The 25,589-nt window shown below is 54.3% G+C and overlaps 1 protein-coding gene across 1 annotated transcript in view; it reads left to right on the top strand.

The window, feature by feature from the left end:
* Positions 1 to 25,589, top strand: part of ADAMTS17 (ADAM metallopeptidase with thrombospondin type 1 motif 17) — a 213,173-nt gene that overhangs the window by 133,639 nt on the left and 53,945 nt on the right. The window contains exons 13-15 of the mRNA XM_025041234.1: positions 5,479 to 5,606; positions 12,482 to 12,602; positions 20,458 to 20,538. Of these exons, the coding sequence (XP_024897002.1) occupies positions 5,479 to 5,606; positions 12,482 to 12,602; positions 20,458 to 20,538 (330 nt within the window). The remainder of the gene's footprint in view (positions 1 to 5,478; positions 5,607 to 12,481; positions 12,603 to 20,457; positions 20,539 to 25,589) is intronic.

The following is a 25,589-nucleotide window of genomic DNA, read 5'->3' as shown; positions in this document are numbered from 1 at the left end:
CACAGGCCACCCACCAGGCCACTCCAGTCCTCCGGCCCCGAGTCGGCCTCGGACCCACTTCCTGAGCAGTGAGGTTGAACTTGGATGACCCAGGCCTGTGAGATTTCCCAAAAGCAGCTGCGAGCCAGGCAGCGGCCCAGGTTCCCCCTGCAGCCCCACGCGCAGCCTACTGCTCGCCGCCGGTGCTGAGGGGCCCAGGGCCAACATAGAGGAGCGCGAGGCTGTGCGGGGCAGGGCGGGGCCGGTGTGTCTGCTTCTTCCTTTCCAGTGTGGACGCCTTCTCGCATTTCTTTCCTCGGGTCGTTTTGGGTTGGCTCTCACTCCTTGACTGAAGTGTTCGGGGGGGTGAAAAGTCTTTTGAGGACAGTTTACAACTTGGTGAACATGATGATAAGCTCGGGTCACATTTCTTTCTAAGAGCTTTCTCCCAGATTAAGGGCCTCTGACCACTGGGCCGTCGCAGGCTTTCCCGGTGGCTAATAACATTCCAGATGGTGTATCGCGGCTCCAGAATTTATGTCGTTTGTTTAGCGTTTGTTTAGCGTTGAGAAGGATCCCGCAGGATCCAGTTCAGAGTTTTTGCCCTTAAAATTCTGTTCATCTGCAGAAAGTCAGACTGCGTTCTAATGATGGCAATATGGTCCCATTTATCGAGCCTACCATGTGCCAGGCACACGTTAGCCCCGTATTCATCATCTCATTTATTATGCAAAACAAGCCACATGGAAAATGAGAGGTCACAGTTGACGTGACATGTCTAAGCTCCTGCAGCTGATGAAAAGCAGAGAGGGAGCTGACCCCAGTTCCGGGGGAGCGGACTCAGAAAACGACCAGCTATCATCTGGCTTCTCATACTCGAGCGAGACAGATAGCGAGATGTCACGAGTGCCGGGTGGGGGAGCTTTGATAAGAACTCAAACAAATGCGCCCGATTTCTGCACAGCCTCTAAAGCCTTCTGCGGGAGAGTGAGGTTCCTGCCCCAGGTCTAAAGTTCCTTGCCCGTGACCCAAGGGACCTCCGAAAAAAATCTCACCATGCCATCGCTGGCTGCACGCTCAAGTGTGCGCAGCTGTGCAGGGGACACAGGCCCAGCCGGCACAGCGAAGAATGGCCTCCGACCTGCAGCCGTTAACCCATCGGCTTTGAACCCTCTTGTAAGGCGACGTGGGGTGTTCTCTCTCATAGTTGGCAACACCAGCCCACTCAGCCTGATGTTTTCCGTTTTTAAAAAAGAGCACCACCTTTGGGAGCCGTGTGACTGTACCTGCCCCCTCACCTACCCAGCAGATGAGGCGAGAGAGGTGGCCCAGCCTCCCAAGAGGACCGTAGGCAGCTGGAGGGAGAGGCTCGCACGTGGCCCCCGCTGCCCTCTGCCTGGCTGTTGGTCAGATGCAAGAAGACACAGGAGCTTCCAGAAGTCTCGGGCATGCTCTGCGTCCCTAATCCCGAGGGAGATAGCACTGGCAGCAGCTGCGTGTTCGCAGTCCTTCAGCCAAACCGGACTGCCAGATACAGGTCCCCGGGGTCAGCGTCATGTCCTCTGCCACCCCTCGGGAGCAGGCCGTGGCAGGTCTGGGGCAGACTCGCCCGTTCTCGTGGCCGCCCCGCTGCGTGCGCAGAGTTTCCGATCTTCCCTTGGTGTCTCGCTTCAGTCTGCGGTGCTCCTGCCTCGTGTCTTCAACGCAGAAATCTCTCTTCAATGTCTGTTTTTCCACCGATTTCTCCTCCAAGTCCAGATTAAACTTCTGTTTTGCTTCTCACCACTGTCGGACGGCTCGGCTCCTCCCTTATCGTCGCGGTGGCTGACACTGGTGTCGGCCCAGAGCCCCCTCCAGGAGGCCTCGCCTGGCGGCTATTCGGGGAAGCTCGCTGCGTTCAGAACGTTTTCACCTACCCGCTTTTTGGTTCTTTCTGCCAAGACAAGAAATAACGATAGCCAGAGTGCCACCACCTTTGATCTGACAAGTCGACCCCGTTTGAAAAGGACGGCCAACAGGGAGTAAGCATTTCGCCTCTGAAGGAGAGAGCCCAAGTTCAAGGCTTTGCAAGGGTAGCTCGACCCATCTCCCCCAGGGTGGCATTGTCAGGACTTCTTACACGTTTGGTTTCATTTCTCTTCAAATATAAACAGAAGCCAGCAGTTTTTCAAAGGAGCATTTCACAAGGATAAAGATGAGATAATAAACGGCCAGTGCAGACGGCAGCGGGGACATACAGATGATAATAAGCGCCCCTCTCAAAACGGAGTTTGCAAAAGGCACAACGCTAGCCGGGCCGTCACAGGAGCGGTCCGTGTGGCCGGGCCCCAGGCTCTCCAGAAGTCGTTTTGACCGCCCTATTCATAACATTGCCATCGCTGCGGAATTCTTTGCCCAGTGACGCACAGTGCAAGAAAGGGGAAGCTGTATTTTTTCTTTTTTCTGTTGCTGAAAAAAAAAAAATAAGTGAAAAACGAATGGTAGATTTTTCCAGGGGAGGACTCAGGCCCACAAACCCATACTACCTCCGACAGAAGACCAGAAGGCAAAGACTCTCCTTAGAAAATATTTCTCCGCGGAAAAGCCTTTAGACAGAAACCCATCGAGGTGGCCCGTTGCCAAACCCGCGCCATTCTACTCTCCCCGTGGAATCTTGTTTAAGTGGGAACCTTCAAGAGTCCAGGCCTCCCTGGCCAGGCCAGCGGGCCATGTGCCCACTGAGGTGGCGGAGGCCTCGGTAGAGGCCGTGTCTGGACGTAAGAGTACCGTCCCAGCCCCTTCTCCCTGGCAGGGCTGGACCTCTCCGGGTCTGAGCCTCCAGGGGACAGGCGGGTAGCATGGTGAGGGTCTCTGATGCCAGCTCAGCCAAGCGGCCGGAGTTGCTTAATCAAAAAGAGAAGTTGTCACAAAGATGCAGGGTGTCCCACAGGTCCGAGGGGTCAGGGAGAGGGGGCCTGAGGCCAGAGGGTCCACATCCACCTCGGCTCGTGCGGCTCCTGGCTTCCTGTCGCGTTGCACACCGGCTTTCTCGCAGCCCGTCCACGTGCAGGCCGACGGGCGGCCCGCAGAGCCTGCCCCAGACGTCCGCGTCCCTTATCCAGATCCTCTGGGGCCAGACGTGGCTCAGAGGTCAGAGCGTTTTGGGCATTAGACAGGTAACAAGAGTGCAGTGACCAAATAGCCCCAGCGGGGTGCAGGGAAGTACCCCTAGCAGACACCTCTCTACCAGGGAACCCACAAGCAGCCATCTCCAAGTGGGAGAATGTGTTTGCCACAAACGGAAGAAAACACTAGCCGTTTTCAGACCCTTCATGAATTCCGAACTGTGCATAAGGTCTAGACGTCTTTGATATCCACCAGCCACAAGCAGACAGCGTCCGTGGAGGGAATTTCAGTGTGGTTTCTCAGGGGAGAGAAACTGATGAGCCCTGCTGTGGTTAGGTGGCCACCGCAGGTCCCGTCGGCTGACGCTTGTGAGCAGCTTTGGGAACAGGGGCCTGAACAGCCTCCTCAGCTTTTGTCCCACACAGAAGGCCAGGCAGGGCTCCAGCGAGCGCTCGTGACAGCCTCTGCATTAAGCGGTGTCTCCACCTTGGTTAGACCTTGTCACTACTGACAGCGAGAGCCCTAAGGAGCCACCAGCGAAAACCCTCCAAGCCGCCACCACACAGATGGCTCACGTGGCTCTCAAGCCCCTGCGTCTGTCCCCTCGGCCATGTCTGCGGCGTCCCCCATCTGAGCATCAGTCCTGACAACAGGTGAGCCAGTGAGAAGCCGGGACCCACCCCAGACAGTCCAGCCTTGGTCAGAACTCCGTCTGGGCCAGAGGGGCGCTCCAGCCTTCTCTCCTTCGAGTGTATCGTTGTGTAACTTAAAGAAGACTTGACCCCCTTCTCTGCGACTAAGGATGTAGGCGGGTGGCACCGGGCCTGAAGCCGAACCCCGCAGCTCGTCTTTTTCATCAGGGTCTCTCACCCTGGGGTCGGATCACCCGCCTCAGAGAACTTCGAGAGGCTCTTACGTCTTCCTAGAGATGTGGGGCGCCCCGAGTTCTGAGCGGAGTCCTCTGAGAAGGAGCTGATCGATGGAGGGAGTTCCAGCTTAGCGGAGGGAGGAAGTGCCACCTCTGGGCTCCGTTCTGGAACCTGGGTGTCCGCAGACCGCCCGAGCCGTGGAGGACGGTGTCTGCGGGCGGGAGAGTCGTGTGCAGGTGGAACCGAGGGCATCTTCCCGCCTGGGGCCTTGGCCACGAGCTCTCCGTCGAGGTCGGGCTCCCAGTCCTGGAGCGTCCACCTCGCGGATGCTCTCACCGAAGAGCCCAGACGACGAGTCGCACCCCTTCCGGTTCTGTTCTTTCTAACTTAGCTCAGAAGAGCCTTTAATGTTCTATCCCGATCCATTTCCATCTCCCGCTCAAATCAGCGTCTACACTCAGGAGCCGAAACGTCCATGAACCTGGTGGTTTGTCTTCAGCAGCACCGTTTTGTCGCTTAATATTTTCGGCCCCCAGAGTTCTTCTCCATTTAGAGTTTAAAAAAAAAACGGTGGTGGAAAGAAAATCGGGGTGAAACTAAGAGGTTGAGGGACCCCAGGCAGCGGTGCACACCCTGAGCCGCGCGCGTGCTCATCTGCAAAACAGGACAGTGACCGCACGCACCTGCAGTGCAGACGCTGCTTAGCCTGCTGCCCGGCACGTGGTAGATACTTATAATTTTATCATCACCGTCGCCATCATCAGCTTTATTGCTGCTGTCGAAAAAATCACCTCTAAGCTCCCTCGTTCCAAGTATCGATGCAGCACTTGAGTTTAAATGTTATTAAATCCACAGTTTTCAAACTGCTTTGGCCAAGGGGCCCTTCCTTATGACTTCAGAAGACCTCTCTCTGGTGTTCTAAGATGACACTTCCCACTGAGCGAGGTGATCGCTCGGAGGGAGGAGCCGTGTGAGGCTGCTGAAGACAGTACTGGTTTCGCGCAGGGGTCCCCTGGACCACGGACCGGTACTGGTCATGGTCTGTTAGGAACCAGGCTGCACAGCGGGAGGTGAGTGGCGGGTGAGCGAGCGAAGCTCCATTTGTAAGTGCAGCCGCTCCCCGGCGCCAGCATCACCGCCTCAGCTCCGCCTCGGGTCATCAGGCATTAGATCCTCATAGGCGCGCCAGTCCCTGGTGCCAGAAAGGTTGGGGACCGCTGGTTTTGCGAGTGCCATTCCATCGCGAAAGCCCCAGACTCTGGGTGAGACAGCATACCTGCCCTAGTGAGAACTTTCTAGCTGGGATGGCGAGGTCCTCTGAGGTCATACCCACTCCAGAGGACTCTCTCTACCCCTGCTGCTGCTCCCCCAGGACCTCTGCAAGGACCCACTCACTGGGGGACAGAGGCCCCACAAAGGTGTCACTGTTGCTCTCTCGGGAAGTTCCTTTGCAAAATCACCACCTGCCCCCGGCATGGCTCACACGCCCCTTCTCACGCCAACTCTCACCCCTTTCCCTCCTCAGATAAGCCGTGTGAACTGTACTGTTCGCCTCTGGGCAAGGACTCCCCGCTGCTGGTGGCCGACAGGGTCCTGGACGGCACACCCTGCGGGCCCTACGAGACCGACCTCTGCGTGCACGGCAGGTGCCAGGTGACTCGTTTTCCTTGTGTCCTCGGTGGGGCCTCGGCGAGGAGGCTTCCTCTTGCCAGAGGCGCTTGGAGTCGGGCAGGGTCCAGGAGTTGGGAGGCCTGAGGGATGGGTATTTTTTTAAAAAGGTGCCAGGGGTGCTGCCTTCTGCAAGCTGGACAGAGCGTGAAGCTCACCTCCAGTCGGGGTGCCTGAATGAATCGTGGCAACATAATAATCTCAAAAATGTTTAAATAACTTTAGACATTGTGACGAAGGGAAGTATAGGTAGAACGCTAAGGCAAGACAGGAGGGTGTGTGTGAACACATGGTTTTCGACGAGCTCTGCCCTGTTTCGCTACAAAAAATATAGCAGATCTAAGCAGATGTCTTTGCAGATGGCAACCGGGGAGGTAAACGTGCTTGGTTTTGGGGGACCACTACACCCGCTGGACTATAGTCCCCAGATCCATGCCACTGTTGGATGTCCGTGACGCATTAGAACAATGATACGTGTCGTTTAAGAAGACAAATAAGAGAAAGGGAAGGAAATCACTTTCCATCTGTATTAAATGTACCTGAGCCGGGGCGGACCTGTAGCCCGGCCCCCCGCGGGCCTGGTGTAGCTGGTATTCTGCCCGTTTGTCCGTCAGGATGGGCGCCCTCTGCTGTGCAGTGGCCGGGGTTAAGGTGGGGGGTCTGGAGGCTGAGTATTTCCACTGCCCGAAGGGGTGTGGCCCAAGTGATGCCACCTTGACGTGCCAGACGTGCCCTCGTTCCCGACGAGGCCCAGAAAGCTCCTTCCCCCAGCCTGGGACACATCACCATCCCACGGCCAAGCTCCCTCGGCCCTGTCCTTATCAGGGGAGCCACCAAGAGCTGGAGGAGGCCACCGTCCTCCGGGCCCCAAGGAGGCGGATGGGTATCAGGACTGTCACACATTTGTCATAGATGGGAAACCAGATTATTCCTCCAGTTTTTGTTTTTCCTCGTTTTGCCTCCATTGACCTGAGCCTAAACAAGGCGTCTGCTCGTCAGAGACCCCTGAGGGGGCTTCTGATTTTCACCAGGAAAAGAGAAACCGCTTTCCAGGAGTCACGTGGCTCCAGGAGTCACGTGGCTGTGCGTGCTTCAGAGTTCCCCCATGTTCTGAAGGTGACACTCATCTCGAACACTCAATTTCAGCGAAATGTCAAAAACATTTGAAAAATTGTAAATTCCAGGGGTTACAGGGGAGAGACACTGCTGTCCCCCCTTAACTGCAGCTGTGCCACAATCCTGCCCCAAGTCTGGAGCCCGCTTGTCCCCCCAAGGGCAGCAGACGGGTTCGTTCTCTCCACTTCACCCCCCGTCCTGGGGCGAAGCCCACAGGGTGTGGAGAGTGAGTGGAAGGCGGTGTAGACAGCAGACAGGCGGGAAGACACACATAGAGACAGCTTCTCCGATGATCCCTGAGGCCATTTCAGCCTTCGTGGATTTGTTCCCTGTGACGTCCACACTAGTCCCAAACTGGGCTTTTTCAGGGAAAAGCTGAGCGACAGCCAGACTCCTTTGGCACGGCCTGGCGTTGTTATCAGACACAGACGTGTGAGGGTGATGGACGTCTGGTGCCCGGAGTCTTGGCAAAGCATCTTCCCAGGGACGGGGGTGGAGGGGGCCGGAGCTGGCCCCCAGGGCTGCCGCCTCGGAGCAAAGAACGTGCAGGGCCTGTGCGGACTCAGGTCTTACCGTTAATTACTGAAAGGAGGCATCGCTGACACTGGCAAGCCAGGCGCAGGCTGCGTCTCCTCCCTGAACTGCGCCTCCTCCACTGACTCCCTCCCAGGTAAAGGCGCTCAGACCCTTGAGGGCAGCACCAGCCACCTCCAGCCTTTGCCAGCATCAGGCATTTCTAAGAATCCTGAAATTTTGTGGCCAGTGGGGGCCGTGTCACGTGGCCAGACGCGATTTCAGCTCTAAGTGACCGGTGCCGGCAGGCCCCTTCCCCGGTTCAAATCGCAGCCTTTTCAGTTAGGGGACCGTCCCTGTGTTGTGACAGCAGAGGTTTAGTCAGCACCACAGGGATGAGATGCCACTCGAGGCATTTTAACAGCCGTAAGTCTGTGGTTCTAGGGCCATCGAGCCAGAGCCTGTCCTGCGCTGGGGTAGGACGGGACTGACACGGGCACACTTGCCTCTCACTCCCAGATGTCCCCCCGGCCCCACCCTCCAGTCTGCTCCCTCAGCGCCTCCGCTGCTGCCCTCGTTGCATTTACTGACCCCTGCCCTGAGGCTGGCACTAGAGGGCACACCATGACACCCTTCACAGGGCTCTCCAGCGGGCGGGAGGGCTGGTTGTCTCTGACACCCCGCTGCTGATGGAGACACCCCCCTGCCAGTTCTCGGAAGTGCTGTCTGCTCTGCACACGTGCCCCCCAGTGCCCCGCTGCCCCCAGGCAGCCCACTGGTCTTAGCAGAAGGTCCTGGTGGGGGGTGGCAGCAGCTCCCTGCAAGCACCTCACGAGATTAAAATGTTGAGAAACAACTCGCTTTCTGAAGCAAGCTAAAAATACCACCTGTAATTTTTCTAACAGTAGTCACTCTTCAGAGAGAAACTGTGAACGTTAACTTTAAGCCCCACTGTTAAGTCAGTTCTCCCAAAAATCCAAATTAGTAAAGTCATAGTTTGTGAATTTTTATAACAAAATCGAGCATAGGTAAACAAGATTAGAAGAAATTAAATACAAATACAGCATTTATGCCTAGGTATAGTCATTGCCAAAGCAGAATGTTCTGGATTCCTGTGGTACTTGAGAATGAGTAAGGCAAGGAAAGTCGGTTAAAGAGATAAATAGTAAGAGTAATAATAACAGCAACAAAAAATCTCGGGTTTACGAGCAGAGAGTCTGTCTGTACCTGTTTGTCGATAGAAACGTGTTAATGATGATGGATGCGAGGCAGAAATCATCCACATTTCACATCGGACAGCACTTACAGAAACATTGCCGTGGTTTAACTACCAGCTTTTCCTTCTCGCCCCATCAGCTATAAATTTTGCTCTTTGGGGGTAACAGAAGGAGTTCTGGGAAATTTTGAAAAACACAGTAACTCGTTGGTAGGGAATGGAAGAGACAAGAGAATCCAAAAGGGCATTTCGAGCAGGTTCCAGTAAGCTCCAAATAGCAGGCTGATTCAAACCATAACATGAAACACGGAAATACCATCTTACTCTGTTTTTATGAGGCCCGAGTTAAGTTTCATTTCAGTGAGTCACAAATTACTTAACGTGCCGAAATGGAACTTAACAGCGCTCGTAAAAGCGGGAGCGAGTTGGGGGAAAGAACACAAACATTGTCTATTTTTCAGCGAGTCCCTATAAATCAGGAGCCCCATCATTAATAATTCCTCCCGCTGGCCTCCGGAAACAAAGAAATCGAGTTAACAGGCCTCTAATAGACACCTTGCCTCGGAGCCACTGGCCTTCCGTGGGTGAGTCAGATTGACGGACAGAGCCCAACGTGCTTGGTTGGCGTTTCTGTAGGGCCTTAGCGGCTTGTGTACACGTGCAGCTGACACGCTCCACTGAGGGTCACACTTCTTTGGGACTCGACTCTGTATACCTGTCCTGAGCTCGATGGACACCGAACCAAAATGAAACATCTTCAGAGCCTGTGAGCTTCTTCAGGGGAGGGCTGGTGTCTGATTATCTGTGTTCCTCCAGGAGCTGGCGTGGAGGACAGCTTTTGATCTCAAACTGAAAAGAGAAAGCAAAATCAAAACAGTGGATGCCCGAGAGGCTGGGGGACGTGATCTCAGGACTTCGGCGCTTCTGGAATCCGGAGCCCATTTTGGCGGGCCGTTCGCTTTGTCCAGAACTTTTTGGCCTCCCAATTTTGCGTACAGTGGTCTATTCGGCCAGCAGAATGACCGGTGGCGTTTAGGAGAATTACGAGACTCTGGCCTCAGTCCACCATGTAACGGAGGGGTAACAAGCATGCAGGAAAAGCGACCGGCTGTATTTCAACAGCGCCCTCCTGGTTGCTGCCATGCATCACAGCATGGATGTGACACCTCCGAAGGGTGACACCTTCAGGTGACCCTGAAGTGACATCTCCGAAGGGTGTGACTGTCGGTGCCAGACCTTTATCGATGGCAGACCTAAAACTCTGAAGTCACTCCCCACACCCCTTTTATTTAATTAACCCCCCATGCCAACTTCTGGGTGGCGACAGCACTGAGCCACATGCTCCCTCCTCCTCCATCCTGGGACCCCACTCGACCAACGGCAGAGGCGGCATAGACGGACTCGGTGGTGCGGAGAAGCGGAGGTCACCCTGTGGCCAGTGACGCCACCTCTCTGTGGAAGACGGAAGTGGGCGGAAGTTTGATGGCGGGAGCAAAGCAGCAGAGGCCGGAACTGGAACCAGTGGAGGGTCGCAGCCAAAGAGAAAGCAGAATGCTTGAGGGAGTCCAGGATTTGGGAAGGGGGGCGAGAGCGAGGAGTTGGCTGAAATCGAGATGACTCGGACTCGCCAGCATCGCCGACCACGCCTCGCTCCGCACTTAGAGCTTAGCGGGCTGTGCGGTGATTATCATCAGGCAAACTATTGGGGGGCCCCTGTGCAGTGCTGTGTGACAGACTGTTCACAGACAGCTGGGTCAGGCGTGTGACCTCGGTGCTTGAGCATGGTGCTCACCCTTCTGGGTTTGGGTAGATGCCAGCTTCCCTCCCACCAGTCCTGGATGGAAGCCTACCAGGAAACACCCCCGCCCTCAACGTAGAGCGCTCTGGGCGGCCTCCCTGTGCCTCCTTCTCAAATCACAGTGGTCAACCAGGGATGATCCGCTATTCTAGGAAAACCAGCAGCAGAAATGAGAAAGACCAAGAAAATCAAAGAGAGACACTGACCCTGGCAAAAAATATTTTTAAAAAAGTTGAGATGATTATAGAATTCTGCAGCTAAACCATCAACTAAGCATGCGAGCAAAATAGAGTAATTTTGAGACACAAAAGAGATCCGAAGTTTTATTTTCCAGGCATCCGTTCTGAGGAGATGGCGTGTCGTTTAGCAAAACGAGGATGAAGTTAAGAAAGAGGGAACTGAGGGCTGCAGGAAATGATGGGACCAACCAGGAGCCCGGGCAACAGGACGAGGGCGGTGCCACTGGCCGAAAGCGTCCAGTTCAGCTTAAAGCAAGAAGCCAGTGGCGTCCCCACAACGGAAGAGAATGAGGCCGTAATGGGAGGTGGCAGGAGCCTCTTCTCCCAGCCAGAAAACAAGACCGAGACGGAGACCACCACAACCTGAACGAGAAAGTCTCGGTTCAGATGCGACAGGACTGGGCCACAGCGCTGGGGCAGGAGGCAGCGTGGCCGCAGGCCGGCCGGCCGGGGGCACAGAAGAGAGAGGCAGGCGACCCGTTTGAAATCCAAAGTCTCCTACTCCCAGTTTTGCCCAGGTCCCAGCTTGTCGAGAGGACGTCATTTTTACGCATTTACTCAACACGTATTACGTGCTGAGCAACACGCTGGCCACTGCGTGTAACGGCCTGGGAGACACGAAGACAAAGAATTACAAGACACCGTCCCCTGTGCGCGGACGCTGTGTCGGGAAGGTCAGACTCTGTGAACCCACGACCAAGGCGAAGGCGTGACGGAGAGCGGGGCAGTCGGTTTGGACTTAGAGTCCACGGGGTGACGCGATTTAGTCATCCCTCCAGGATTTCCTGAGTGCCTTCCACGTGCTGGGCCTTCAGTGGTGAGCAGGACCAAGAGGGTCGCTGTCCCCACGCAATGTAGCAGGGAACCTGCAAGAAGTACAGGCCCTAGAGCCCCCTCAGGCCTGCTGGATCGGGTCTTGGGCCGGGCCCTGCAGTCTGTGTCCGACACGCTCCTGGCGGACAGGTACGTCGTCATGCGGCCGAGCCACGGCCGTCACGGAGCGGAGGATTCTGCGTTGGTGACCGGGGGCCGAGTGTCCTCCGGGGAGTCCGCTGCTGAGCCAGCTCTGCTCGGTGCCCGGTCCCTGGGCTGGGAGCGGGGCGTGAGGAGGGCAGCACCCTGCCAGCGCCCGTCCAGGCACGACAGGGAAGAGCTGAGACACCTGGCACAGGTACAGGGCAGTGGGAAAACCCAGCTCTTGTTGCAAAAAGTTTGCTTTAGGGAGAAAACGTGCAGGGACATTTCAGCAATTCAGCTAGTCAAATATTACACACTCGCTACGTATCATAACAAACTTAGTCATGATGCTTTGCAGAATACGAGATTCTTGTGCCTTTTTTTTTAAATTCACAGCCTTTTCCCACTTTTCATGAAGTGACTTGGGCTGTGCTGTCCAGACCCACCTGGGGTCGGGGCTCCCCTCCTCGGCCCTCAGACAAGCCTGGTGAAGGTCTGAGAGGTGGGGGCCCTTCCTGGGCCTGGTCTCCCTGAGAATTGGGGGGCTCATTCCCAGCCAAGCCTGAATGAGCTCCGGCTTCCGGACGTCCGCAGAAGAGTCAGGGTGGTTTCTGCTGTGTCTTCTGACACTGTTGGCTGTTTCAGCCAAGGAACAGGTGACCCGCAGAGCGCCGAGGGAGACGTGCCACGTGTGAAATTGTGGCCACACCGGGTGATGCGTGGGAGCTGGCTACTCCCTCCTCGGACAGCTCCAGACCGGGCCATCGGGGACACTTTAGTGGGCTCCCTTCTGTCACAAATACAAAAGAACATATCTGATGACTGGGTGGGTGTAATGACACATATACAAGCTGGATGCCTTTCCTTTTTTTTCCCTCTGGTTTTAAAGTAAAATACGTTCTCAGGCCTCTGAAAGTGTCGTGGGCCCCAGGCACTTTTGGGGGAGTCAGTCCGACAGGCCCCCTCTTTAAAAGCCCTCGGGGTCCGGAACCCAGAATAACCCGGCTCTCTGGTCATGTAGAAAATCGGCTGTGATGGCATCATCGGGTCAGCGGCCAAGGAAGACCGGTGCGGGGTCTGCAGCGGGGACGGCAGGACCTGCCGCGTGGTGAAGGGCGACTTCAGCCACTCTCGGGGGACAGGTGAGTGCGAGGCCCATGGGGCAGCCGCAGCGACAAGGCAACCGACGTGTGTCGTAGGTTTTACTTTCTGTGCCCGGAAACCGATGATGACATGTCTTTCCTGCAGTTCACACTTAAGGGCTGGTCGATGACGGGTAGGTGACCTGGTATTGCAGTGTCACAATGACTGAAGGACATTTTAGCCAGAACGAGGTCTTTAGGTCTCTCGGACTGAATAGTCCGCCGGTGGCACTCAGCAGAGCAGCCCTGTGGTCCGCGAATGCCAGGGCAGCTGCCCGACCAGGCACCTTGTGGCTTCGCGTCCGCCCATCTGGGGACCTGCACTCAGAGGAGGCGGCACAGACACTTTGCTGCGTAGTTTTTACCTGGAGATGGAAGAGGTTTTCTCTGGTTCTGAGTTTTAATCCAGTGAAGGTAGGAGACATTTACGCGCGTCCCTAAAACATGCGTGAGAGCCCGAGGTTCTGGCGTGTCTGAGAAGTCTCTGCCGTCTGCCTGCGGGCTGAGTCTCCTGTCCCTGATGCAGACGGCCCCAGCACGGCGTGGCCCTGAGTCTTTGTGCTCGAGCCCTTCACAGCTGCGGGCCCTTCGCCCAGAGGTGGGAGGTGGTGTCTGGCCTCCGTCCTGACGGACACCAGCTTATGATGGCAGGGAAGCTTCAGGTCGCTTCTTACTGAGGCGGGTGTGAGGCAGGCACATCATCCTGCGGGTGAGCGCTTCTCGAAGCTTTCGTGACTGTCCACTCACCCAGTGTCACTGAGAGAGATGTCACCACGATAAAATACTGGATGGAACCGAGCTAAAAATCTTCTCTTCTGGTTTTCCTGCTTTGTGTAGAAGCTTTTCAGCTCGGTTCCACCCACAGTTCCTTGTCCCACAGAACAGGCCCCACGGACAAGGTGCAGAGGAGGGTCTGCACGCTCCCCCTTTCCTCCTGTGCGTGGAAGACCATGGCTTCCCCAAGCCTGGTGGAAACACTCAGCCTTTGCAAAAACTCTGCAGGATCCCGTGCAAGCCGATTCCTGGGCGAGCGCAAAATTCAATTTTAAAATGACGTCTCGGGTCAAGTAAGGGCTGGTTTCAGGATTTTAGACAGGCGTCCAGTCTGCAAAACAGGAAGCTGTGTGACAGCCTGCGCCTGCCGCGTGGCCTCTGAGGCAGCGTGTGAAGGCGATGATGTGGCCAGTGGCTCTCGTGTTGGGCATCGCAGAGACGTCTGTCATCGCAGAAAGCCCTCTTGGGCAACGCTGCTCTGGAACTCTGGCGATTTCTGTTATTTGTTTTGACATATCTGATGCCATTTTCTCTGTCTGGACCCCAGCACCGGTTCGCACGAGACTTTCACCTTGCCTGCCGCAGCCGTGTCGGCAAAGGCGCTTAGGAGTAAAACCCCTGCGGCCGGCAAGGGCTTGCGGTTGATTTCTAGAAATTTATTTATAAAGGGAAGCGCTAGAACCCTTTACTTAAACACTGAACATCGTGCCGAGCTCCCATACACGGCGTCGGCTGCGACCGCTCGCTCTGGGGAAGGTGGGCAGCAAGGCCGCGCCCATCCCCCACACACCTCTGAAAACCTCCCCCGCGCACAGCAACACGGCTCCCTTACGAGGGAGCCCAGATGGGGCCACAGCGCCCTCTCTTTTCCCAGCGTCTGATCCACAATGTGACATGGGCAGAGCCACTCTTCCATCCACGGTGACGTCCCTTCCTCCTCTCCCCTGTCTCCACCCCGCCCCATGCCCGGCCCCACCTGGGCACAGGAGGCGGTAGGCGAGCACGTGCAGCCCTCCTCCTGGCGAGTCCAGGCCTCTGTGGCTGTGGCGGCCAGTCCTCCACAGGAGCCTCGTGGGGGCAGCTGTCCCCACCCGGTCTGTGGCTCGGTGTGCTTTCTCCCAGCTTCAGGGACATCTGAGTCCACGCCGGCTTCGCCCGCCTGTTCAAGTTCTGTCATTCTGAGCGGTCGCCAAATGTCTCACCTTCATTTTAAAGTCTAAAGCTGGTTTTGCCCCCTAAATCCTCACGTTTGGGGTCTGTGAGCCTGAACTCGCGTCAGCGTGTACCCTGTTCTTTGAAGATGTGAGTGGAATGCTCGCTCACACCTGCGTGAACCACCGGCTGCCTGTCGCTGATAGATTCATTAAGCAGACCTGTCGTCGTGGTCTACCCTTCTGGAACACCCACGTGCAGAGAGCCTGGCACGGTCACCCATGAGTCTATTCACCCCGCAGACATTCACCCAACGCAGCCACATCTTAGGCATGAGGGATACAGAGTTAAAACTTAGCCGTCACCACATCGGTCACCGTCCAGGGCAGGGACGCCCAGGCAAACGGCTTGAGTCCCGGTGTGAGGCAGCGGCAGCTCAGCGGGGGTGGTGGAGGGCCCAATTTCAGTGGGGCGCCTCATGCAGGGCCCCAGGCAGCTGAGCACTAAAGGACAGGTAGGAATCAACTGACAGTGGGCGGGGTGGGGGGGTAGGGGGTACATTTCAGGCTGAAGGAAAAGCTCCGCTTAGAAGTGGAATAAAGGCCCGGGTCACATAACATCTAGGCGACTCCGGGTGTGGCCGGGTGGCCTGCTCATCCTGGCAGTTTAGACAGGAAAGTCACTTTCATCTCTTTCCCACTCCAAAGGAGGAATGTCTCATCACCCTTAAGGGCGAATATCAGAGAGACATACCAGACCAGAAAGATAAAAAGCAATCCAGCGCAGGCTTTTTGCCCAGTAATATGAAATCCTGACCCTTGCTTGAACTCTTCTGGGCCTTTTTACCTAAATCCTTGAGCTGAGCATCTAGAGCAGATAAACGAAGCCCTCAGCAGCTCGCTTGTGGAAGCAGCGGGCTAGAACTGGCGGGCAGGCTGCTTTTCTGATGAACAGGCTTCACGCTCAAGCCTTCAGTGGAGCTGAATAGCTAAGTGTTTTGAATTTAGTGATTTGAAAGTAGGCGTGATGCTTTCCCTTCATTCGTTAAGTTGTCATTTTAACATTACTGTGTTTATTCCATGCCGTCCTTGACACTGAAAGCTGGCCACTGCCAGGGACATCCAGGACACACCTGGGTTGGAGTCTCCACCGAGGACCAACCCTGGCGCCTATGGGCCGTGAATCCCTTTGCACTTCGTTCTTAGAACCCTCTCGATCAATGATTCTCAAAAGGGGAGGCGACATCATCTGTCCCTTTTGAAGGCGGATAGATTCGCACGTCACGCATTTGTTCACTACTCACCTCTAGAGCCCCTGCCACATGCCAGGCTCTGCGCTCCAGCCTCCCGGTGTGGTGGATGAAGGTTCCATGGGGCTTTACCACTGCGTGACCATGACACATGACGACGCTCGTCTCCGCTGTGATCGGTTCCCGAAACGTGCCCGTGAACCAACCACGATGTATTTCTTTTTCTCAGTCAGGAATGATCTTTGCACGAAGGTGTCCACGTGTGTGATGGCAAAGGCTGTTCCCAGGTGTTTCTCGTGTAAGACGTTCGGGTGTTACGCACGGCATGGCGGTGACGTGCCTGGTGTGGGTGCTTGCCTCGCTTACACGCCCAGACGTTTCCCAGGAGGTCAGCGGGAACGAGGCATGCGCGAAGCCACGGATAATGATAATCACACAGTCCATGTACTGCTCATGGATAATCGATGTTGAAGACGGACTGCCAAAAAAAAACGATAAGATAAAATCAATTTTAAAGCTGTCTCAGATAGGGTCACAGGATTGGGGGCCGACGGAAGCACGTCACTGTGCCAGGGATATATCTTTGGTCTCCTCGGCCACACCTGTTTCTTTAGCAGAAAACGCTACGACGTGCCAGGACATTTAGCCACAGATGGCACTTCCCTGCACAGGAGAGTTTGCAGATTACAGGGTTGGGGGTATGCGACACCCTCCTGGTCCTCCTGCTGGAGGTAAAAACCATGGCCTTTTTGGCCCATCCACGTGGACCCCACACCCTGAGGGGTGGGCGAGAGTATCAGTTTAGTCTCATGGGCTTCCCAAGCAATGAGTTCCTTGCAATTTGACCCAAAACAATCTTTAGGGGAAACACAAACATAGTCATATTCTCATGAACAACTTTTGTAAAAATGGAAATATATCAACTTATCACAAAAACCTCTTTAAATATGAGTTAGTTACCAAAAAAAATCTTTGATTTTTAAAAAATTATTTATATATGCGATATAACCTGGGGAAAAGGTCCTAGGCCACATAGCCAGGGTTTTACCTGTGTTCCGGCATGGCACGTCACCAGCAAAATGATTTTCTTCCAAAAAAGTTAGTGCTACTGAAAACACAAGGGAAAGAAATGTGACGGTTTACCCCCGACCCACAAATCTTCCACTTGGGATATTCAACTAAAATTTCCTTCACAGGGAAATGGTCTCATTAATGGTCTAATATTAATGGTCTAATTAATATTAACCAGCTAATATTAATATTTACAAGATTTGAGACAAGTTTTAGGTCAACCTCACTCTGAAGTTTCTTCTCACTAACTTGTCTCTAAGGCAAAAATGGCACATTCTAGAACAATGGCAAAGGCATTGAATTTTATCCGTGGCTTCCTCATGAAACCAAATCGTGTCCCTCTAACTGGATATCTCAGCTTAATGGCAGAGACTAGAATGGGAAATTATTTCCAAGATAACGTCTTGCTAGCTTATCTAAAACATGACTCTGTCTTATGAATTCTTAAGAGTAAATCTCCTCTTTAATTAGTTCATGTCCGGTCAACATGATGGTGTCTGGTGTCTGCATCGGGTGACATCTGGTCTGAGGGACGACGAGCCGCCTTTGGGTTTGGTGATGGGACTCTTGTGCTTCCTGGTTGCTCTTTACACCAATCCCTGGGGGGCTTCTGAGCTCTGAGTCAGAACAGGGGCCACCGGAAAGAGAACAGTGAGTTAGAGATGGTTTACTGGTTCGTGAACAGAGGACCTGCCTTTCAGGAGACGGGTTACTGTTTTCTTGGTCTCCCCCATTTCCATGAAGAAAGTTTAGCAGAGCCTATACACGGCAACAATGCCCCTGCCTCAGTGCTCAGAGGTCACCTGAGGATGAGCTCCCCCTGACTTGTGCATCTGCCCTGAGCTCGTCACTGCCCGTCGACCTCTGCACCCCAGGGTACGTGAGAAAAGAGAGGACACAGATGCCTTTTCAATGTCGCTCCTTGTGCCAAAGTGAAGCTTAAAACTAGGAGTGGTGACCGTGCATTGGTGGCAACTGTGACTCGCTTGCTGAGGGGTGCGGAACATGAATCTGGACCTCCAAGGCTGGCCCTGTCCATTGCCTCAGGTTCTGCAGCCTGCGATGCTGACACCAAGGTTTGTTTGTCACAAAACAGGAAGACTCCACGTGACAGTGGCTTCTTTCAGAGAATAATCCAGCTCCCCAGGCAGATCCTTTTCCAAAACTCTTCCGTTTGGTGATTTGAATGGAGATTCCTCCGAAAAAGGTTTTAGTCATACCGACCCTGAACAATTTTTGTCTCCGTTTTGGACACATTACTATATCAGACTCCCTCAGAAGGAATGGATTTCTCTAAGAGAAATCTGTGGTACAAAACCTAGTCCTATAATCCTAAAAGGTGACTGTGTGTGTGTGTGTGTGTGTGTGTGTGTGTGTGTGTGTGTGTGGCGTCACACTTTTTAAGTAGAGAAGCATTCCTAGAGCAAAACTGAGCTGATGTTACTGGCATAAATTCCCAACACTTGTTAAACAGTAGCTCCATAAGGCCAGAAATAGCTGAGCTATAGGACCTCAAGGCAGATGCGACGATACGATGAAGCCACAGAGATGCAACAGGACTTAGCGGAGCTGAGGGGAAATGAGAAGGAAGGAAATACTAGTCCTTTGCAAAATGGAAATGAACAAAGGATCAAAAAGAGGAGAGATTAAACAGGCACTGTGACAGAGAATGGAAACCGAACATAAATAAGTTAGAATCCCTGAAAAAGAAAACCAAACGAATAGGTCAGAAAAGTATATTTAAGTGTAATAATAATATAATAGCCCTATGTCCCAGGAAGCATCAATACGAAACTACGAAATTATTAATGCAAACCTAAGAATCCTCCGAGCATCCGATCCAAATTTTAGGCAGCCTTTTATTAGGAAAGCATCAGATTGGCCTCTGAATTCTCCACACTAATATCCATTTACCTATGTGGAAATCCAGCCAAAGTATACAAAGGATTATAAATAATAAGAGTGTTCGAAAGGTAGCCAACTGTAGGATATGTCCTATGAGATCAATGTATCTTCAACTATATCCTATTATAACTTTTGAGTTTTGTACCTTGAGCGCATATTGCCTGGCCAGAGTCTTCACTATTCTAAAGGTGTCCCTGATCTTTTGAAACCACGTGTAACATCCTATTCATGTAAGATGACGCGAGTATGTTTATACGCTGAAGAGATGCTTAAAAAGCTGGTCACCAAAATATTACTTCCTCCGGGATAATTTTCTCAGTGCAGTGCGGAATAGGTTGATTTGGGCTTTCTCCCTTACGTCGTTTGAGTTATCGTACATTATTTTTTATAATAACAAGCCATTTTTACTGTAATAAAATAAGCAATTAAACCCCTCAAAAGAGATATTTCCGGAATCTCTACATAGTCGGGCCCAGAAATCTCTCGTTTTTGCAGCTCTCCTCCTGATTCTGTTGACTACATTGGGGAACCCCAGGGGTACAATTCATAATTTAATTAGAGATCGGCATCTAAATTGCTGAAGCAAACTCATTAGCCTTGTCCAAAACCCAAATGAAAATGAAAACAAATGATCACCAGCCTGCGTTTCAGAATTTCGGCAGCGTGCAGGGCTCCTTCAATGATAAGGTCGCCCAGCTGGCCCGGTGCTGACTTCCTCCATCACGGCCTCGGGCATTTCCTCCCCGAACCTTAACAACCACCTGCTGTCCTGGGCACATTTGGGGTCAGAGCATGGGCAGGGGGTGACCCCAGCCTCTGCGAGCCTGCCTCTGTGCTTGGACATACTCAGGAAGATGGTGATAGTTGCAGAAATACGCGGACAGTGGAGGCAGACGTGGCATGCAGTGCGTAAGGCTGTCCCTCCGTCAGAGGGCAAGTTGCTGAGGTCCTGCTGTCACCGGTGGGTACTCGGAGAAACGTCAGAGCACAGCGAAGAGAGGGAACCTCCAGTAGGGGACGTGTCCAGAGGTGTCACTCTGTGCCCGCGCTCCGAGGGACGTGCTTTTCACGCAGGGTCCCAGGCTGTCCCAATTACCGAGTCCTGCATGCGGGTGATGTGAGCAACAGACGGTTACGTCTCACAGCTCCAAGGTCAAGTTGTCGGCAGGGCTGGGTCCTTCCGGATGCAGGGAGAAGGGACCCGTCCCAGGCCCCTCTCCTGGCTCGCGGTGGTTTGCTGGTCGTCTTTGGCTTGCCCTGGCTTATAGATGCATCACCCCGATATTTGCTTCCTTTTTTCTTGTTCTCCATGCTCCCTAGGTTCAAATTTCCCCTTTCCATAAGAACACCAGTCACGGTGGATTAGGGTCCCCCCCCTACTCCAGCGCAGCCTCATCTTTACTAATCGTCATTTCCAAATCAGGTCCCAGCAGGTTAGGACTGCAACCTATAAATTTGGGGGGATGCAGTTGAACCTAGAACACATGCAGACGGCGTGCTCTGGGGTTGGGGCCGCTGAGAGATTCTGGCCGCAGAAGGATGCTTTTTGTCAGTTGACCATCTTGATCGCTCAAAGCTGTACCAGCCTGCAGGCTCCGAAATCACCGTGGGGATGTGGCAGAGGGGACTTGGGTGGCCAAGGCTGCGTGGGGCTCTGATCGAGGGTGCAGGTGTGGTTCACCTGTGTGTTATTTGTTGCTACAGGTTACATCGAAGCTGCTATCATTCCCGCCGGGGCTCGGAGGATTCGCGTGGTGGAAGACAAACCCGCCCACAGTTTTCTGGGTAAAACGATGATGATTTGATTCACGGTTCATGTTCTGAGAACTGACGTGGACGATGAGGCCGGCCATTGGGTTCGGCATCGTCTTCCCGGATTGCTGGTTTTATCCTTGTATTTTAGGTGCGACGCTATAAGAATCAGAGCAGAGTGTGACAGCTGCCGTCATATTGGACTAACGTGCCGCCACCCCCAAGGCGGGGGAGCGAGAGAAAGGAGGGGGACCAGTGGGGAGCAGCACCTTTGGACAGGAAGGAAGGTGGCAGAAGAGTGAACGGAGTTGTGAGGACCTGGGGTAGCATAAGTCCCCCAGACTGACCCCGGGATAGCTCACAGCAGCCTTAGCCCGGGCAGGTGGGTGCTCACCCAACTTACAGGGAGCACCCGTAGGCTGCTGGTGGCTTTGGGGGTGACTCTTAAGCTGGAAAAAGAGTAACAGCCCTAAATCTAATGAAATTCCAAGAAACACTGATTTTCACTAAATACTGTGTACCCCAAATTCCCAGTGGTCAGCTCCGTTGAGTTTAGACGCCGACACCGTGTCTGTGTATCGAAGGGCAGGCTTCCATTGCAGACTGGTCTTCGTCGCCTTCAGCAGAACCATGCTTTACGCTTAAGAGGGATTGCTCTGTTACGTCCCTTCTTAGCCACAGGACCCGCTGAGTGAACCCTAACCTCAACTCCCAGCCTCCCCACTGCCCCCCGCGAAGGTCAGCCTGGTAGCCCACCCCAGGGTAGTTAGGTGCTGTCGCGTGGCCAGCGGGGTGCCCAGCGGCTGCCTCTGCTTTAGTTCCCTGGGATGGGACACGCTGTTACCCGTGTCCTCCCGCCAGCCCGGCTCCCATGTTCCCGAGTTGGGTTAGATTTCGAACCGTGGTGACTGATACCGTACCCAGGGAACCCTCTCCTGAGCTTCTTTATGCTATAATCTCTATGTTGCAAGGTGCTGTTTGAGATTTTCAAAGATATGTAAGATGTGATCGCTCGCTTCTATCTTGAGAATTAAGTGTTTGGGGCTAGAACGAAGTTACCCATGAAACACTTTTATTTCAACTGTCATCATTGACTTTGAAAAATTATGTCTTCGTGCACATGTTTGCCTTTGCAGACTGCACTAAAGTATCTCAGTCTTTCTTTGAAACGATCTCTACTTGAGAAGCCCAAAGTCTAACGAGGCAGACACAAAGCAAACCACGACTGGGCAAGTCTGTGACGAAGACGGCCATCCTGTTATGTAAGCGTTAGGAAACGCGGGCGCTAAGATAATCCTCATCCGCCTGTCTTAGGGGAATGCCTTGCAGACCTGACCCCGGCCCCCCAAATGTACTGCACAGTGTTGCTGTGCCCACTTCTCCAAGGGGAAACTGAGGCCCAGGGGGTTCAGTCGCTCATCCAAGCTCCTCACTTTGTCTGGCTTGGCCGCAGTTCGCAGAGCCTCCCCCACGTGCTGAGGTGTTCCAGCGTGGCCAGAGATTGACAGATGGGGACGGCCTTTCATTGGACGACACACGTTAATCCCACCCATTGCTGCTACTTCCTGTGCGGGCTTCACAGAAGCAAACCTCCACCCCAAGGAGAGAGAAGAGAGGGGTTCAGTGTCTCCGGACAACTTCTCAGCTCCCCAGACGCACAGGACCGCCATGGGAGGTCGCCGCCAGCCCCGGTCCCCTATCTCGTCGGCCAGCAACCCCAGTACCCCAGCGCCCGGTGTGTGCACACGGGCACCCTCAGAGGTGGTCCACGTAAAGTGAGTTCAGAGCCTCGTTTGCACTCGGGTCTGGGTGCTTTGGCAGCCAACCCCGTGTCACTCTGAACGACTCCTCACATTTGCTGGGAGCAGTTTCTGAAGCATTTCACCCCGCCTCCCTCCAGCCCACGCTGCCTGGTTTTCTGCTCGAAAGCACCTGGAACAGGAAATGCCTCAGCAGTTTGCATCCGCGGCTCAGGACAGAGCTGGCAGAACTCCGAGTGGATAGAAAAGGAGCTGACTCAGCGCCAGGATTAGAAGTAGGTTGACTGTGGGTCAAGTATTCCAGTGGAATCCAGGAGGGGGGAGACACACCGAACCCGCTTCTGCACAGCGCCGGGCGGGAGGCGGGCCTGCGGACAGGGCCGGGCGTCGGCCTCCAGCCAGCCCTGGAGAGGAGCAGTGCCCGGCTCTCGCTCTCCGGGGTGGCTCACGGCCTTTTCCCACAGTGCCCAGAAGTCTGGGGACAATGTGCAAACATCCGCGGGGAGCAAAATTAGCCTGGGATAAAAACAGATGTCTGTCACGTGACCTCTCGTTTTGGGTCATTAAGGACGTTTTGTCTGCAGTCGTGTAGCAAGGGAGAGCAGGTACCCACCTTCGTCTCTGCAGGAGTCTCTGCAGCCATCGAGAGGCTTCTGATGGCTTCTCAGCAGCATACACAAAAGCACTGTTGTATTTCGGCCAGCACTTTAAAACTCCGATCTCTTGACCCAGGCAGAGCCAGCAAGTAGAATTGTCCTCAGCAGATCAGAACGTCAGACATCGCAGAGGGAAACGGGTCAAAGCCTTTGCAATCTCAATAGCCCTAGTTGAGTTTCTAGGTCTAAGAATCCTCGTTTCGCATGCAGACGAGTCTCTCAATGCTTACAGAGGAATGAGCTTACGGGTACCCCCCGGCGCCCAGGGGCTGAGAGGGATGGGGCCTCGTGAGGCCCAAAACGTATTTAATTCCGGGGCCTTCTCTAAGAAAAGAATGCAATGTCACGTACAGGGCCTTGGAAAGGACTCGTGGCCACCTGGGGCCCCAGGGCCCCATCCTCACCGGCTCTGGCTCGGAGGCAGGGACTGCCACAGACGGGCCGGGAGGTCATCTGCGTTCTTGCCGTCTGGAGCTGGCAGGGTCGTACAAGGTGGTTTTATCAGCAGAGTCTGCACTGGACCCGTTTACTCGCTGCTGTTGACGATCTCGATGTTCCAGCTGAACCTCTGAGGCTGAAGTGTCGCCCTTTCGAAGGATCGTCAGGCGTCAAATTCCGATTTTAGCAGAGAGGCACGGACCAGACACGCACACCGAAGCCAGGCTCGACGTGCTCCCCGTGCTTCGTGGAACTGCCGGCCTTCGACGTTCGGCTGCCCCTGTGTGTCCTCCCACTGCAAAACGCGTGAGGGTTTGTCCTCGTGGTCAAACTGCCCTGAGGAGGAGGTCCCGGCTCTCAGCGGGGGACCGGGGACAGTTGAAAAGCTGCTTTTGCAGTGCGGGGAAGCGTGCGGCCTCTGTGGCGATGGCCACAGGCAGAGCCTGGGCCGGCGAAGTTTATTGCTGGGCCTTAAGAACTCCCCTATCTTCCACCCACCCAAAGCTGTGACCGTGACATTTCCCCAGCTCAGAAGCTCCAGACCAGGACCTTGAGGCAAAGCCAGGCGCCTCGAGAACTCGGAGCACCCTGGCAGCGGGGTGTGCCCTGGGGGAGCGGTTTCTTCCCGTCTCTTCCCAGCTCTGCCTTCACCGAGCTCATGTGGATAACTTGAAATCCGCCATGGTGGGGACATTGACTCCTTGGGCAATGACAGTGCTGTAAAGCGAGGCTTCTGTCCCCAGAGTGCTGGACTCCAGCACTGCGCGCTCTCGTGTGTTCCTCCCCTATCGGCCGCTCTGGGGTAGCCGGCCTCTCCCGCTCCCGTCCCTTGTTCCTGGAGCTCACTCACTCCTCCGTGACCTCCGTGACCTCCGTGACCCAGCCTGCAGCCCACCCAGCGCCCCTGCCAGCTGACCAGCAAGACCCCTGCTCTGGGGTCCAGGGTGGCACGCCCCAGACCCCAGCGGGTTCTGCATCAGTCCTCTGTGTCTCACCCACAGCCATGGGGCTCCCCAGGCCGGTCCCCACATTGCTGCACAGCATCTCTGCAAACGGTCTGATAATCTCCAGGTGCCCCCTCCTGCACCTTTTCCTGTCCTTCCCACTCCTGATCTCTCAGATGTTTGACTTCTGGCTGGAAGCAGGTGGTTTTCAGTTGATAATTCAATAAGTCACTTTAAAGGACTTTTCAAAAAGGGCCGGGGAAATACACTAACAGGGCTGAGTGGGGAGCAGAGGCCAGGAGCCAGTGTGAGGCGTGCGTAGCGTGCCAGGCCTTCCAGAGCTCGGGATCCGAAGCTTATGTTGGTAAGGGTCCTGGGGTGCAAGCGTCCACTTAGATTCACCAATAATTGGTGTAACCAACTGTATTTTAAGTTATTAGTTCACTAGAAGCTTCGAAAATCTATAAGGTTAGTTCTTGCTATAAAAGTATATAGAAGGTGAGAGCCTATAGTGATTAGAGCCTGGAGTCCGTTCTCTTCAAGACCAAGTATGACATCTGCACGTTTCAGCATTTGCCATAGAATTCTGTCCTGATGCTGTAACCTAGGAACGTGGGATTCAAAATCGGGGTGATGAAAGTACTGAGCTTTGTCTGTTTAGGTTCAGGTCTCCACTCCACAATAGCTGTGTGACTTCAGACAGTTCCTTAACCTCTCTGCGCCCCCTTTTCCTCCTCTGTGAGAAGAGGCAAATGCAGTCGTCCCCCGGTATTTGCGGGGGGCTTAGTTCCAGGACCGCAGGTACCAAAATCCGCTGACACTCAAGTCCCTTTTACGGAACGGCATGGAACGTGCATAGTCAGCCCCCCACATCCGTGGATTCCCAGCTGTGAGTCACAAATGCTGTTTTCGATCCACGGTTGGTTGAATCCGCGGATATAAAACCCGTGGATACAGAGGGCCGACAGTAACCCTTTACTTTAGAGAGTTTGGGGAAGATGAAACAGGCAGAAGTGTAGGAAGGAGCAAAAGCGGACACTGTGCCCCTTAAATGGTGGCTTGCCGGTGGCAGCAGAGACGAGAAAAAGCAGCGATCGTGAGTATCCTTGAAGTTCCTACAGCGGGTAGCATTTCTTGAAGGGAAATGTGGGAATCCAGCGGTGGAGATGTCATACTGCGGTCCACAGGCGCTCGCTGTGCACCGCCCTGGGTCTGAACCCCACAGGAAGTGGCTCCGCTGGAAGGCAGCCCTTCCTGCTTCTCCGGCTCACTCTCGCACTTCCTGT

The sequence above is a fragment of the Pteropus alecto genome, unplaced genomic scaffold (assembly GCF_000325575.1).
Source record: "Pteropus alecto unplaced genomic scaffold, ASM32557v1 scaffold59, whole genome shotgun sequence".
Classification (NCBI taxonomy): domain Eukaryota; kingdom Metazoa; phylum Chordata; class Mammalia; order Chiroptera; family Pteropodidae; genus Pteropus; species Pteropus alecto.
This window is presented reverse-complemented; position numbering and strand designations above follow the sequence as displayed.